The sequence below is a fragment of the Cyanistes caeruleus genome, chromosome 8, assembly GCF_971803275.1.
Source record: "Cyanistes caeruleus chromosome 8, bCyaCae1.hap1.1, whole genome shotgun sequence".
In the NCBI taxonomy this organism is placed as follows: domain Eukaryota; kingdom Metazoa; phylum Chordata; class Aves; order Passeriformes; family Paridae; genus Cyanistes; species Cyanistes caeruleus.
The window spans coordinates 7,441,696-7,459,331 of record NC_141708.1 but is presented as its reverse complement, the minus strand read 5'-3'; the positions used below and the strand labels follow the sequence as shown (position 1 = coordinate 7,459,331).

At 35.6% G+C, this 17,636-nt stretch overlaps 1 protein-coding gene across 5 annotated transcripts in view; it reads left to right on the top strand.

Annotated features, from left to right (window-relative positions):
* Nucleotides 1-17,636, top strand: part of ATRNL1 (attractin like 1) — a 432,328-nt gene that overhangs the window by 147,406 nt on the left and 267,286 nt on the right. For all 5 annotated transcript variants that reach the window (XM_086899053.1, XM_086899052.1, XM_086899057.1 and 2 more), the window contains one exon: nucleotides 12,525-12,577. In XM_086899053.1, the coding sequence (XP_086755179.1) occupies nucleotides 12,525-12,577 (53 nt within the window). The remainder of the gene's footprint in view (nucleotides 1-12,524; nucleotides 12,578-17,636) is intronic.

The window sequence follows — 17,636 nt, the reverse complement described above, 5'->3', positions numbered from 1 at the left end:
TGTCCTTCAGAAACTTTTATTGAAACTTTGTCTGCACTCAGTTTTTTAGAGTTTCATTGGCCAGTTTTTCACTATCTACTCAAAGTTCTTAGGACATTTCTATGTGGTTAAAGTTGTGATGTCATTACAGGCTGTTTTTCGACTTGGTTGTTACACCAGAGGAGGTTGATTCTTTTAATTGAAATATTTGAACCCATGAATAAATACTCTGTATGTGTTCCCAGTGACAATTTCCTCAGCTTAAGAATCTCTTGTGTCTTGTTTTTATTATGTTTGTATCAAATGAAATTTTCTGCAACAGGTGTCATTTAAGTACTGGTCTTAAAATAAACTATGATGAATATTCAGCAAATAATACTTCCTTAACAGGGAAAAGGAAAAATGAAAGAAATGCTGACTAATGTAGCTTTTTTATAAACATGGTAGAAATTCTAATTGAATTATTCCAGTTATATACAAGCCTGGAAATGGAAAAGAAGCATTCAATAGTACAACAGAAATATTATTCTAATACATCTTCTTCCTTCTCAGTGGATATATTGACCTTTATTTCAGATATATCCAGCTTTCTGTCTTTCTGAATAGTGTATCATATTTGATATTCTGCATGATCATAATACAATAAATTGTCATGCATTCTATTAGCACACTGTTATAAAAACCACCAGGTGACATTTTGTATATACATTGTTTTCAGCAAATTTAGCATTCATAGCTAAAATTTGTGAATATTCCTTACAGAAAGTTCTGCTTCCTGATTCCAGAATCCAAACCTGATTATCAAAATTTTCTTCTGTAGGGCAGTAGATCACATGGTGCACATATTGTTTTTACAACAGAACATTTCACTATAGTTCCTGTCTGTTTCTTACTAGGTGTTTGTCAATTTCATATTTTGCCTTTTGAATGTGTGCTCATTCTTATGAATAATGTGAATATTATGAATCAACAAATTCAAGATTGTTTATAAAAAATTCTGCCATTTCAAAATTGATGTGGTGCTCAAGACACTTCTCTAAAGTGATTCCTGAAGTAGAACTTTGAAATCAGAGGGTCATTGCAGTTTTATTTTCTTGAAAAACAAAAATCCAGAAGAGAAACTTGGAATGATCAGCGAGTAAATTAATTGGATTTTTTTTCCACTCTGATAGTCCCAAAAGAGGATTCACCTCAGAGTGCATCTCCCCATTGTACTCTCAGTTGATTTCTTTCTCTTATTTATGGAAAATGTAGCAAGTACTTTGTTTTTCTGATGTGATGGACCATTTCACTCACCAGAATTCTTTTTCAATTGACATTAAACTATTTTGCATTTCTAGGTGATGGTTAATGTTGCAGATTATAGCATAACCTGTGCATAACTTAGAAACCTAGTCAGGAAACAAGTGAGAAGAAAAACTTTAGGAATATGAAAACAACCAAAGAAAGGATTGTATTTTAAATATTTTAAAAATCACTCTCTATTATGCAGAATATGTACATATAACTGACAAAAATAGTAACTGAATCCTCTTAAATACTAATTTTGATACTATCTCTCAGTTAAAAAATATTTCATAATATAAAACCATTGGCTAAATTATTGGACTGAGAGAGTTTATTATTCTTTGACTTAAGCAAAATGACTGGGGACAGATTTTCATGCTGGCATGCAGAACAAATTTAATTCAAACTGAGATGAAAGGCGGTTAATGTAATTGTAGCCTATTATCCTGTGCAGGCTTGAGTTAAGAAGCAAACCAACAGACAGTCAGAAAATGATGGATAGAAAATAGAAACGCTCAAGGCTGCTGAAATAGAGACTTGTGAAGGGATTATGCCATAACTGTTCCCACACAATCACTGCATCAGTAATATCCCACCTCTTCTGTATGTTTGGATTAATAAACAGGATTTTTGTATGCCTCCTGCATTCTCTTTATTTCTCTCTGATGTTAAAAAAGTCGTAGTTTAGTAAATTTCATTACTTCATAATCAAGATGGCTTTTTTCCCCCCATTAATCTACCACCTTCATCATTCCTGGGGATGCCATAACCCATTCTGTTTCCTTTTCCTTCTAAGCATTTTTTTCCTTGTTATCACATAAAGTGATAGGAAATGGGTTGGCCAAGTATCTAGTTAGTCTTTGATCCTAAACCTAAGAGACTAAGAATAACTGGGTTTTTTTTGTGGTTTTTTTATTAGTGTATTTAGTTAAAAAAATAATAAATTGTGAACTCTAAGGTTTTTTGAACTGTAAGAGTGTCTGTTTTTTTTTGCATGGCCCTTTGGATGTAAGACATTTTAGGTGATTAGATGGGGTTTTGTAAAACTGTGTTCTGGCAGATTACCTAGTTTTTATTATTCCATTTCGTTTTTCAGTAGCAAAAAGTATTTTTGAATAACTACATCTTTTGCACTGCCATCTTTCAAAAATCTAAAAGACTGGTCTTGGTCTCCTTGTAATACATACTGAAGGGTGCTAAGTTGTACTTTGAAGCTTATTAATTACAAAAATATTTTGATAGGTTTGTCACCCTTGACATAACCCAGAAAGCAAAGAAGGTACATTTTTTTCCTCTAAAGTGACTGATCATACCTAGTGCAATTCATGTGTCTGAGGTAATTCTAGCAATAACTAGTCCAGGCATCAAGTATGAATCTTACAAAATGCAGGACATCAATTACTGATCAGAAGTTCTACTAAAGCTGTTGTCTTATGGCCTCTTTGCTGAGGGATTGAGTCTTTGAGGTACATGGGATGGAATGATAAAATAGCTTTTAGAGGTGTGTAGGAGTTTGATTTCGCAGTCACTCCTGGCTGGAATGCAGGATTTGTCTCATCCATTGTGAGTTGTATCACCAGAGCTCTTACAGTAGATAAAAAAAAAATATTTTCTTTTCTCCTTTTGATATTATTTAGGATAAGATTTTGTGTATTTGAAAAATGCTATATTCTGTGAATTGCCCTTTGGGAAGTCTTTGGGATAACTTAAATACTCTGTTCAGTGCTGTACTCACACAGGAGCAAGCAGTGCTTTCTGTGGCAGTCCTGTGCAGCCTGCCCATCAAACCCCATATAAACATCATGCATCAGGGCTGACAGAGCAAAACTCCTGCTAGGAAATACTTCACAGTCCCTTGCCATGAGGCTATAGTCTCATTTTGGTCAACTTTTTTTTCCTTTTACAGCCATTCATTTTAAGTTTTCTTGTTTAGTGTCCAATAACTTTTCAAGGAGAGCTGGCCAAGACTGGAAGTGTTGACAGTTACAGTATTGTTGCTGCAACACAGACAGTAACACTTATTTACACTGCTTTGGCACTTCATAAAGAAGTATCGGTATCATCTCTGCTCCAGGAAATTCATGAGGTTATGTGCTATAATGGGCTAATGGGGATTTGGGCTCTTTATAGGCAAGAGGCCAGGGAAAAGCAGATGTGTATGTCTGACTTGATCCTTTCTCCATCCACCCAGTCATTTTTCTATGTTCTATTCTTAATAGCTGTTTCTCTATCTCTTGGATTGATATCTTCTTTTAATAAAGTCAAATAAAAGATGGTGCAGGTTAGATGGGATTGATATCCTAGATATTAAAAAGGACTTAAAAAAAGTAAAAAAAATATGCCCATAATGGAATGAAGGCAGGTAATGACATATGAATTTGGTAGAATGCTATGCAGGGGTGGGGTAAAGAAAGTTCTTTTAGGCAGGAGGAGAACTTATCAGAACAACATACTGTATAGATGTAAAGATATTTGAATGATCTGATGGACAAAAATATGGTATTGAAGACCTGCAGGTCAAGCAGGAATCTGTGAGTCTGGAAACTGCAATGCCTCCGTGTTTGCTCTCTAATAATTCTCTGGGAATTTCTGTTGATGCCATAGGAAGTAAGTATGGGAAGTAAAAGTTCTGAATATCTCATTAGAAACACCTAAGTCACCCAGGAATAATGAAAGTTTCCTGAAAATGGTTGTAATGGCTAGAGTTTTGGCTTCCTGAGGGTAAGAATGATAGCTTGCCAATTGCAGTATGTATTATACTTCAGCATCTGGGGTATTTGTGCTTCATGTTTATATTATAACTTGTCATTAGCAGGGTAGAAGTTGTTCCACATAGAGTAATAATTCAGATGTGACTATTTTCTAAAGTTCTCTACTACTGTATTGCTGACAGCCTAGAGAAAGCTATGACACATTTATTTATTTATACTTTGTCTTCATTTTGCATTCAGTATTCTTGAACATCCACTTATCAGCAGCCTTTGGCCATCACTGAGCTGCAATGTCCACTCCAAAATGTATGATGTGCTTTGCTTCTGAATTGTCATTTTTGTCTTGGCTTAGTTAGAATTTCCCATATTTTTGGAAATATTAATTGCCATATTGTGCTAAATTGTAGTCTTAAATGACAAGAAAATGACCAAAGTTACTATTCGTAATTTGGAGTAGAAAGACAAAAAGTAACTTGTCTGTCTTTGTACCATTTTCTGGAAATTATAGTGTCTGTATGGCATCCTGAAATACATATTTCTGAAATTGCCTTTTCCTTAAATTACCTTGAAATTATAGTCCTATATAAATAGGGATTTTTGTTAAAAATCCCCAACACAACAAAAACAAACAAACAAAACCCATCCCAGAATTTTGAAAATGAAGCAGAATGAATGCAAGGAAGATCAAATGCAAACAGATTAGAACTTTATAGCACTCTGTAATACCACAGCACTGAACTTTCTGCATTGAGATTGTAACTGAGTAGTTTTTTGCAATAATTTCCCTCAGAGACTGACCATAGATTAAATTCAACAGTAAGAAAATACTCATATTATAAACTGTAGATTAAATTCAACAATAATAAAAGATTCATGTTATAATGCACATTCTTCAAAAACAAGTGATAAACTGTTTAATAGTTAAATCTACTTACAACAAACACACTTAGTAATAGTAAAATTTTACAATTCAGTAATGACTAATGAAAATGCAGTAAACCATTTGGGATTTAGTGTGTGTATAATATATTTCTTTTTCATGTGGTCTGCTTGATGAAGCCATTTGCGATGCATTTGCTCTGACTTTCAGGGCCTGTTAAAATATTTATTGTTCTGACATGCTGCCTCTCCTGCTCTTTTTGAGAAATGGTGTCTGAACAACAGCAATGTACAAACACTCCTGGAAAGTGCCAGAACAGACAGTGAATTGCTGCTCCCAGAGCACGTGGACAGGATTGTGTCCAGGTGGTTCTGGAATAGCTCCAGTGAGGGAAACTCCACAACCTCTCTATACAGCCTGTTCCAGGGCACAGTGACTTGCATATATTTATTTCATATGGTCTTTAAGAGCCCTTCCAAAACATTCTATGAATATTCTATTGTTGATATGAAGTTAGCATTTAATACATTTCATCAACATTTATCTTCTAAAAGGATTAAACATAGGTGAATTTTGTGAACTACTCACTGGTTTTTGGAAAGTAAACATTTAGGAGTAGCTGCATTTCAGTTTAAGCAGTAGTAAGTTTTCATGGCTATTTTACCATTGCTTCTTATCTAATTCTTCCCTCTAAAAGGAAAGAAGTAGTTGAGAAACCCGTGCTAATGTTTCTTTGAGTTGTGGTTCAGTTCAGTGTAGAGTTAGCCTTTTATTTTGTGTTATGGGATTTTCTAACATTTACATTCTAAGGGCTGAAGTGATGTCTGAAGTGTCTGATATACCCCAAAATGTGAGAGAAGAAATGTGGGTATTTCTCTTCCCTGACTTTGAAAGAACAGTGACTGCTAAGAGGGAAGTTTGCTTTTCCAAGTTCCCCTTTTTGCATATATTCAAGCTTGTACATCACTGCCAAAAACATGGCCATTTGTAGAGAAAGGAGTGCCACAGGTAAAGCCATGAACATGAGATTTTTCTTGTTCAGAGTAAGCAGCATCGAATCATTTGCATATAAAATCCATTTAGTGCCTTATTCATTAAGATTACCAGAGTTATCCAGCTATTCCAAATGATGGCTGTAGGTCACTTTATTCTTGTACAGCAGAACTAAATAGAATCCAGACTTTATTAGAAAACTCTCATTTTATATCTTAACTTTTTTTTTCCTCTTAATTATTTAATTTTATGCTAACTGACACCTCATTGAAAGCTTATTTTGTCCTGAAGTGCAATGGATTTTGTGATTTGAAATATTATTACTTCAAAGACTGTATGAGAACTCTATAATATTAATTATCCGTTATCTTGCAGGGAAGAAGGATTTGAATAGCATGTATCTCTGCATGGGTCTGTAAATGGAAAACTTGCTTATGATGTTAGAATGTTTTACTTTTTTATTTTGGTGAGATCAGCCTAGATTAAAAAAAAAAAAGTATTGCTGGCCTAGGCCTTTTTCATGAATTATGTGAGGAGGAGACAAATTGATCTACAGAAAAAAACATTGTCTCAAGATATCGTTATATGCACTTACAAGAAAAAAAACAAATAAATCATTTCCCCACATTATTAAAAAGTTCTAACTGGAAACATAAATCCCAGTACCTTTTACCCTTTTAGGTTATCATTATCTTAAGAGGTAGGCTGATAATTCTTTATATCTGAAGTTATTCATGACTGGAAGGATCTTGGCAGTGTGAGAAGTGAAAGTGTCCAATTTTTACATTAGAACCAAAGATGTGAGAGGTCTATCTATCTGAATATGCTGTAGCATTAATGGATAACATTGGGACAATATAGTACAGAGCACAATGTCAGTGCAGTCAAGCAGACCTTTATCTGTTAGAGGGATAAATTTGCATTTATGGATTAGAAATTTGTGTATTTCACATATTTTACTTCAGCAAAATAAAGATTATATCGCAGGATAAAAAATGCAATAATAATTAACAATTGGGCCTATTCTCTGAAAATCACAAAGAAGTCATTAACATTGCTTACAATACCTCTTTTTCATTAAATATGTCATCTGAGCTCAGCTATTGTATCTGAATCTTCGCATTTCTGTGGCAGGATGTTTCTGAATCTTTTAAACATGCTTGAACTCCCAATACATGGCACTGGCTGGTGTTATGTAGGTGCTGGTTGTGAGGTTACTCATTTTCCTCACTGCTGACCGTGTCTGTTGTGGGTGATCAGAAGATGTGTCTGTTCTTGGGCATTTCTGTGCCAAAGGTATGGACACCAGGCAGGCCTGAATCATGACCTAAGTCTTGACCACATCTAAGTGTGAATTGGGCTTTCAGGTATCAGATCCTCACTACTCTGGACCAGCCACAACCTCAGCTGTTCTTGGGTTATTGCTTTCTCCCACAGGTCATCACTCTTGAGCTGAAAATCGGCAGTTTCTGTGGCATCACTTCCAACATGTTATGAATTACAGCCAGTTACATCTCTTGACTGTAGTTAAGCACATAGCTTATTTTCTCATTGCTGGAAATGTACTGTGAGAGTAGAAGAGATTCTAAGATGAGATAACCAACAGGCAGGATAAAAAAATGTGTGTGAATCTGAATTTAATGTTCATTGACTGTCTCATAATTATCTGCAAAACCTGCAGTCAACAGCATGGACATATTTTCAATGCTGAGGATGTAGTAATATATAGTAGTATGGAGTAATTCTTCATATCCACTTAGGATGCCACAGGGCTTACCATGGGACTAGAGAAGTCTTAGGTTTGTTTAGTCTTATAAATATTGTTTGTACTTCAGTTACAAGGTGCCCCAAATAACCAGTTTTTTGTTACGTGAATAGTATTTCACTATTCAAAACCCCAATAGCATCATACCACTGTTGGAACCAGGAAAGTAGAATAAAACCAAGAGCAAGTTGTGCAAGATCAGGAACCAGGACAAAAGGATCAGAAGCAGCAATCGGTGATGGAGGACAGCAGCAGCAAGACCACTGGGTAGGAAGAAAACAGCATGAGGAGTAGGCTAGGACAGAGGTGAGCAGGAGTCCTGGAAGTTCTTCTGACTCATCCAAAAGCTGGAGCAACTAATCAGTCCAGGACTAGGAATACTCTGCTAAAGCCGACTAATTTATTGTGAGGCTCTTGTAGACACAATGCTGGGAACCTGGGCAAAATCCCAAACCTGTTTATGACCAGCTATAGATCAGCCAGGTGACAGCTCTTCCCCAGAAACTGTGGAAGTAGTCTCTTAATTTTCAAGGAGAAAATATGAGGTAAGGGTCATAAATATCTATATTATATAATATGCTATAACTGTATAGTTGACAAGCCTTGGTCTGAGCCAGAACTAGATTGTCAGTAAGGAACCAGTTAAATAAAATGATATTGTCTTTAAGAGTGGGCTTCCCTGAGAATTAGGTATTAAAAGCAAACTCAGCTAAAAGAAAGTCTGGCTGTGCTTAGGTTTGTTTTCCCCTCTTCCTCTTTTTTTGTTTCAGCTTAAATTGAAAGGAAAGATTTAACAATTAGTGGCAGCAGCAGAACTACAGAAACTTCTACCTTCACCATGAAAGGTTAAATGAACTGTTTTAGGAAGGTTTCCATGTGATCAAATCACTTGTCTAGAAAGCTGTCAATCTAGGTTGGTGCAATATTGACAGTCTTCCTCAGGTGAGGAGCTTGAAGGAGCCCTTCCTTAAGGGACATACCAGTAAGAACAATAAAATTAGGCATATAAAAATATATATTCCCCTGCTGTCTGTTCCTTTGCTTTTTTAAGCCTGCAAGGTACAGAGCACAAGAACATACACATTGCTAAGCTTCAACAAAAGGTTGTTTGTTAACTCTGTCTTACAAAGAAGCCTTTCATTCATTAAAAAAAAACCCAACCCAAATCTGGTAGTCTTACTGTAAACATGTACTCATCATTTACATACATTTATTATATTTAAAGAGAAAGTGAGAAATTATCTTGGTCAGAAACGTGAGAACAATTATTTTTTTAAATACATTTGTCAATAACTTCTATGCTGAACTTCCAGAAAATCCAGAGAGATAAAAAGAAAGTGAAAGAAAATGGTTCAGTTTTGAAAGGATAATTGAGGGAGAAGTTGGGAAATAAGTGCTAATAGCAGGCCACCCAAAGGTCAGTGAGCTTGATGAATTGAATACTTTTGTATTGGAACAAACCATAGAACTTGTACGTAACCTAATAGGAGCCTTCCTCCATTTGTCCTTGTAAATGGGAGCTGTGTCTTTGGAGTCCTGCCAGAGTGGAACTGCTCATTCATTATGACCACTTAAAGCAAATGATCATGGCCCTATGGCACATAAAATAATGAGTGTAGCTCCCATTTCTCAGATATGAGGCATATATTATGCTTCACATATGGTCCAATGTGTGCTGGCTTTTGGAAAAGGTACAAAAATTACTACAATGAGTAAAGCTCATAAGGAAACAATTCAGCGAATACGAAATTTTGTAATTGGAACCATAATCAGTGACTAATGCAGAGCAATATGTATGCTAATAAAATAGGAGAGGATTAAAAGACAAAACTAAATTTAATCAAAACCCAGCATACATGCTCGTGTGAATAATTTCAGATATATTCTTAATCCTATTAGTTTCATTTTTTCCCTCCACTGAAAACCAAGTGTTTAAGCAGTATCTTCCATTTGAATTAAAACAGGCTTCCATAACTAGTAAAAACTCCACCTCATGTTATTCCCGATATACATTATGGAAGTGTTCTGCATGAAAGGCCTGGCAACAAATGATGTAATAAACCAACTGTTTTAATGAGAGGGCATAAAAAGAGCAGAGATAACAGGTAAATCTCATGCCCCTTCAGTTACTGGGGTTCCTGTGTGCCTGCAGCACTGGATGAACCTGGATTTTCCCTCTGTGTACAGGTGCTGTCCATGGAGATTTCCTTCTCCCTCACATCTCGCAGTGCCTTTTATCCTGTGCCCAGGCTGAGCCATGTGCCTGCTCCTGGCAGGCTGGGAGCTTCTCTGGGATAACATAACACCCACCAGGGCTGCCTCCTGCCCAGAATCACTCCCTCCTTCAGTACTTCCATGAGGCTCCCAGCACAGAGAGATAACATCTATGATAATGCATCAAAATGCTTTGCCGTGGTGTCATTCACTCTTCTGTTCTTGTAGTGCATATTTTATCATTCCATTGCACATGATGCTGAAATACCTGAAACAGCTGGAAAATTGCACTGCCATTTTCTTTTCAAGATTTTTGAAGGTCACTTCTGTAATTGTCAGGGAATTGCTAATTATTTGGATTTGAATGAATACTTATGAATACTTGTGTGTTGCAAAATATTTAGAACCTAGTAATTTTTGTATTAACCATTCTTTTGTATGTTCTTGTGAAGCCTGTGTTATGTTAGATCGAGTTAATAAATATTTTTATTTAATGTGTTTGGGTTTTTTCTGTGCTAAAAATAGAAATAAAAATGCAAGGAATGTATATGTGATGCTGGAAATCCCTGGGTTCTGGTACTTATTGATCCACGGGAGATGGTTTCATCTGATTAGGACGGAAGCTGAATGGAGAGGGGAAGCTGTATGGAAACAGCTGTCTTTTTTCATTAAGATTTTCAAGATTAAAAAAAAAAAACAAACCTTTACTCTCAGGGTCAAAGCACCACAGGTGAATGCTGTGACTGGGCAAGAGTTCAGAGAGGAATTTTTTTATTTTCTCCCCATGGAAAAGTTATTGTTGTTGAGAGTTGGATATTGCTTTTCCATGTCATACTCAGGTCAGTGCCATTAGCAGTGAGCAGCAGGGGAAGTCTTGTGCCTTCTTCCTCAGACTCTAAATAGAGGGTTTTTTTTACATTTTTTACCTTCAGATATAAAACCCCAGCATATTCTAAATACTGCCACATTTAATCTACTTTGCATTTGAAACAATTCAAGAGAAAAAATAGTCCTCTTACAATAACCTCTATCATGTTATAATCATTTGCTACCTGATACACTGCCTCATTTATGTGGCAATCTTACATACAAGAAAAGGGAAGGAATTCTTTTAAACCCTTGATTTGAAAATGGTCCCTTTCCCTTATCTCTCTTTCAGAATTCCAAACCTAAAGGCCCTTTCACACATGAATATATATTTTATTGTTCAGTAGCAAGCTGTTCTTTGTAGAATGCTGTTAGTGTTTTGTGATGTTTAGAAAAAAACTGTGTCAGGCAGACCAATGTTATTACTTGAGAGATTTTCTCCTTTCCAAGTACATCCAAGAGAGTTACTTCAGGATCAGATTCTCTTCTAAATTCTGTGGAAAGGGCTGTAGGGAAGAGTGTCTTTGTGAAGAAGACCACAAATTATGTTCTGCAGTTAGACTTGAAGCACTGGGGAATTTGTTTTCTTGGAGATTAATTATTAAAATTATTATATTAAAAAAGTGTTGAATTTCTATATAGTTGACCCTGGAAAGAGCTCTCATTCTAATGTGGGATCAGGAGTGCACAAGGCAGAGTCCAGAACATCTTTTTTCTACTTCTTCATTTTATTGCTACTGCTGATTATTTTCTTTATGGTATTGTAACAAAGGGTAAAGAAGATTCTCTGCTTATTTTTTAATAAAAATGAGTATGTTAGCAATCACCAGTTAGAAACTATTAAGGAAACCAGCAAAAATACAAACATCAAAATATTCTAAACTCTGAAACTTGTTAAATGATATGACATCCAAGTTAGAATGTATCTTTAATACCAATCACAAATAAAATAACAGCAAAAATACCTCATTCCAAATTAAGTTTGTTAGAATAAAGTAATGAAAAGATAGTCCAAGATATTAAATGATTCAGATTACCTCTGGGAAAATATTTATATGAAATTTAATAGGCAGTGATTAGCTTTCTCTTTGTTTTGTGAATCTTTCTGTATATTTAAGAGAAAATCGTAATCTTGCTGGAGACTTCCATGAAATAGCCAAGGAAACCTAAAGCAGATTAATCCTTTTCTATTAAGATATTTGGCATTTTTAGAGTAATGTTATATAACTGAATTTGAACTGAATTTCTGTAGGCTATTTCATGTCTCTGAAAATAGCTATACATCTTATCAGTAAGAAAGCTGTTTCTCCAGCCCTTATCATGTACACATCTTGTCAGCAGCATCAGTACATCATACTCAGTTTGAATTTCACCTGCTGCCCTGGGTGGTCAGTGAAGAGCAGCAGTTGTCTCTGAAGTAGCTGAGATGCTGCTGTGCCAGATCCAAACCAGGGAGGGAATCAGCTGTGACTGAGGGGACAGGGATAAGGAGATCCAGTCCTTGGGATGGCTCCCTGGCTCTGCTTTGCTCATTAGAGTGCAGAGAGACCAGAGTTTCAACCCTGAGTCCTACAGCAGGCACCAACTTTAGGCAGGTGACTGAAGATCTTTATTCAAGAACCTGGTCAGTCTGGGTTTCTTATATGACAGAGAGGTGCCTCCAGAAAGTAGCACACCCTCATTAAGAACTATATTAAATACTTCTTATTTATGTGTTGCTTGCACTGAAACTCATGCTATTTGAATAAATAATCTAGCTGTGTTTTTATTAAATCTGTGCTGTGTTTAATGGCAATGTTTGGTTTTGTCTTTTTTTTTCCCCCTGCAGCTGTGACTCTGAAAATAGGTATCTTGGAAATCCACTTAGGGGAACATGCTACTGTGAGTACTTGTATTTTTAATGCTACGTACTGAAATGTTGATTACATATTATATGATAATTTCATTTCCTTGAAAAAAAAAAAACAAACTTCCTGGAGATTTTCCAAAATTGAGCAATTGAATACAATACCAATACATTGATATTTAAAACTGAGCACATTGAAAAATAAAATGTCCTACTGGTCTTCTCTTTTTTTTTTTTCCACAAGAATACAAATTAAAGTCTACTAAGAGTTGATTCCTTACATCGAGCTTGGAGGGACTGACCAAGCCATGGGGTTATTGTCTGTATCTCATCATATGTGAATGAAAGGAATAGTAATTGCATCAGTGCTTTAAAGATAGAATTTGTGATGGAGAAATGCAAATAATATAAACAGCAGTATTCCCTGGGACATTCTGAGTGGTTCAGCCAGTCTGCCTCCCAGGGACATGAGACACAGCTGCTCTCCACAGTATCATAAAAGGAGGCTGTGTGTTGTCTCCATGTTCTTAATGTTGTAGAAAAGGTGCCTCTGGCAAATTTACTCTGAAGAATTGCAGTTTTGATAGTCATAGTGAAGGACCTGAAGGGATGAGAATGCTTATTACCCATGTGCAGAAATCCCTTAGCGAGCTGTGCCAATTTTACTATGCCAATATCAAGTTCAATAGTAATTTTAATCATCATAAAAACAGATGGGATGTTGGAGAACACTATTTTAACTTTTGTGACTTTTGCACGTACCTGCTCCGTGTCAGACAATTGGATCAATTTGTCTGTTGTTTCTAACATCATCCCTACTTCAAACTTGAATTTATACATAAAGACAGATGTCTGAACATACTTATAACCTCTCTTCTGATTTTTGGCCTTGTTTCTTAGCATTTCATTTTACAACATACACAAAAGAGTTTATTTTAGAGTCTCTTTAAGGCATCATTTACCTAATAAAGGAATGTTTATTTTCTTTGCTAATCTCTTTCTTACCTTAAATGGTTTGCATCTGCAAGGTATGTTTTACAGAACAAAATAGTAAATTACATACTATATTACAGATGCTGACATATCTCTAGGCCTAAAACATTTATTCCTCTTGCCAGCTATTAAAGAACATTGGTGTGGGGTTTTGTATTTTTTTTTTCCTCTCAGACAGCATAAGTTTGAATGTAATATTTTAAGCTGGAACATAAATTTTAGATGTTGTAGATCAAGTTGAAAATACTTCCTAAAACTGTGTCTTAGAGATACTCCTGGTGAATAAATTCAATTCCATTTGTTGAGGGGGTTTTTTTTGCATAAAAAAGCATCTTACTTTAAAACAGAAATGTCAGCATTTAGAGGAATATTTTTTGTATCTATATAATAAATAATTTGTTTAGGTTTAGAGTGGGTACATAAGAAGTTCATACTTTGAAGACAGTGCTATATAGGCTGTTTTGGATATGTGTGTCAACGTTTGTTTTGTCCTTTAAAAATAAATGTTATTAAATTTAAGAGATTGAAAAGAAATGACAGTAATGAGATTTGTAGACCTCAGGCACCTCCATGAAAACCTTATTTTTTTGCTATCATGTTGCAAGCTGGGTCTATAAATCATGTTGGAGACAAATGCTACTATATTCAAGATGCCCTTTCACCTTTAATTCACTACTGTTATTTCTCTTCTGTCAGATTTCAAAATATTTTAAAGATCTTGTTGATTTGTAATGATAAATTTTATTTTAATACTTCCAGCCATTTAATACTTCCTATGTAAACAATTCTCAAAGTTATTTTATCGTAGTTATAAGGAGACTGCATAAATTATAATAGATTTTTGTATTTCTGGTATTTGGTGGAGGATGCATTATAATAGGAAATAATCAGTTAATATCTGGATAACTGACTGACCTAAGATATCAATGACAGTTTCTTATCAGCACAGTCCATTTCCTGTTAAATCATGTATTCAAAAAAAAATACATATATAAACAATATTAAGAGATGCTTAATATATCTTATTATATAGATAATCTTATCTATATTCTAAAATATGGCCATACCATGTTTCAGTTTTGTACTGGACAGGCATTTGCATGGTATTTTTCCTGTGCTTTATTTCATTCCTCATTAAGAAACTTTTGCTTTAGACATTTAAAACGTCACTTTTCCTTGAAGTGCATTTTTTACAACACAAGAATATTATTGCTCAAGAAGGGGGAAAAATAAATTGTATGTATTTATGAGCAGCATAACATTGTGAGGAATAAAAATTCAAGGCACATCTGTTTCTATTACTTAGAATCAAAATCAGTATATGCAGGTAATCATTTGCTGTTTGGTTAGAATTTTCTTCAGGAAAACTTTTAGTCATGTGCTTGAATTTCAAAATGACCATTTTTAAGCATTTAAATTTTGTCCTTTTTTTCACTTGTGTAAATACTGCCCTAAATTGGAATGCTCTTCTAAGCAAAACCTCAGGATTTAATCCCGAGTGTCCGGATAATTCTTGTGTGATACTGGACGGCCTCAATTTCTCCCTAGCAGCAGGATGTAGATTGAGGAATGCTCGCTGCATTCCTCAGCAGAAAGAGGATCTTTCTGCAGCTTGGGATACTGTGAATATTCGCTGTAAAAGCTCAGCTGGTTTCATCTCCTCCAGCTCTCTACCCATCTTACCTAGCTTTTGCCCAGTCCTCTGTCATTGCCATCCTCAAGCCTAGGAAGGTGGAACGTGCTGGTGCTGGTTTTGGCATCAATGGACTGTTTCAGAGGGGAAATGAAAACAGTTTGCCACTGGGAGAGCACTGATTGTTTTGGTCTCTTCATTATTTGTTTCATTTCATAGTGATGTAGGAGAGTAAACAGAATTTTAATGCTGCACATGGATGGTGGTGTGATTGAAGAAGTGATCTGAGCACAGATAAAAACACATGAAGATTATGGATGGGTCTGGCATGATTGAGAAGAATGAGATTTATATAGGAGGTAACATGCTGAAACATTGCAGGGACTTATGCTAAATACAGATGGCTTGCCAAAAGGATAAACAGAGGGCAGCAAAGCCATAAAATCCTGTAGGGATCAGAGGAACAGTGTGTTAAACACCAGATTTCATTCTCAAATGGCATTTCCAAACATGGCAACACTGTACAAGAGTTGTTTTTCTGCTTTAAATTATGAAAACTTAATAGAAATAGAGTAAGACACGTGTAATGGGGCATGCAGTTGTGTATTATCCAGATTGTGTGAAAATCATTGTACCTGGCTTTTAAAAATTATTTTAATATCATTCTTTGTGACTGACTTGTATTATTGAAAAACACAATGAGACAAACATTGAAAATGTTTGAAATTGAAATTGAAAAACACAATTCTTTGAGAGCAAGAGAATGAGAGCAAGCCTCATAGATACAGAAATTAGAAAACTGCTGAATGGATAAGAATGTGTGAGCATGATGATCTATCTGTTCTAGCACCCTGTTGTCAGGAGTGGCTGAACATGAATGTCAGGGGAAGAGTATAGCAAATGAACAAACATGCAGTGGTAATTCTCTCTTTGCATCCAACTATTTGCAGCTTAGAACTTCATGAGAGGAAGGATTTCTTGAGCTAAAAGTCTTCAATATGCCATTGCTTAGGAATATCAGAGGAGACCTTGAAAGGTTCCTTATACAAAATAAAAACTGTATTAATGCAAAAGAAAGCTTTGTGATTTTAGAAGCTACCCCATGCAAATATCCTTGTTAGCTGAGGACAAATCTGCTTCTGTATTTCTGGTAGGGAGGCTCTGTATCCCTAGGCCTTTCTGTTGGGAGCCAATCTCACCATGAACGATCGGAAGCTGATTCAATCCATATAAATGAATCCTGAGTGGAGGCCAGAGATGGTTGTGCAGCTGACTTATGCATGTACACAAACCATAAATATAACATTTTGTCGTGATGCATTTGTATTGGCTGTTGTTTTTGCTCAATGGTGTCTGGGCCAGCGTGATGGATGGCAGCGACACCTCGATAGCAAAGTGTGCATCCAAATGGCTGCATTAGTTCTTCACACATCAGCATTAGGAATACATTGCTGTCAGAGTCAGAGCTCCTGGGTGCAAGGGAACATGCAGGAAAACCAGATGGTTTTAGACAGATTGGGAGGAATCACTGGGACAAATGCCACTTCTGTGATCTTCATTTGGGTTGTATACAGACACGAAGCTTTAAATCATAAACGGAGAAGTGGTTAATCCAGTGTTCCAGAGAAAATGAAAGTTTAAATTTACAATTCATGATGTGTTACAATACAAGGTTTGAATTATAGGCATGCTAACAATCACTTGTTTTGAGAGGATGTGATACTTTCTGCCATAGACTTCTCTTAGATAACCATATTTCTAAGATCAAAAACTTCCCAAAATGTCTGGCTTATGTACATTATTTTGAGTTCCAGTGCAACATATCAAACTAGAATTACAACTTATTCTAATACTGCTACATGCAGGAGCATAAAAGCTTACAGCAAATCAGTCCTGCGAGTGTAAATCACATTGTTTGCCTTCATATAGTTAGAATTTTCATGAGCTGAGCACTCAAGATTTTCCCATTTGTCCACTGAGAAAATTCCTAGTTGAGACAATGAAGTTGAAAAAAATGCACTTGGATTTACATACCTTAGTTTTTTATTCCCTTTTATCCTTAAAAAAAAATATTTAGAAGCATTTTTGGATTATTTCTGTGTACCACCACTGACAGTGAAGAGAGGGAACAAATAACTTTTCCATTGGCCCCTGCAGACTGGTTGCTGTTTTAAAACAGGCAGTAAACAGTGAGTTACAGGGCAGCACACTTTGGGTGGGGAAACTTTCAGGCATTCCAGAAGATTTCCTCAGCAATGCACAGCCAGAATGTAGTCACAATGTCATAAAATTGCAATAAATGAACAATTTAAATTGATCTAGTGCTCATCTTTTGGCTGGACACAGAGTTTTGTGGGCCTGCAAACACATAATAAAATCAGGTGAAGTTTGCCTTTTGCATTTTATCTATATCTATCTATATATATCTGCATTATAGATCCAGTGTAACACTGTAGAATTTCCCCTGT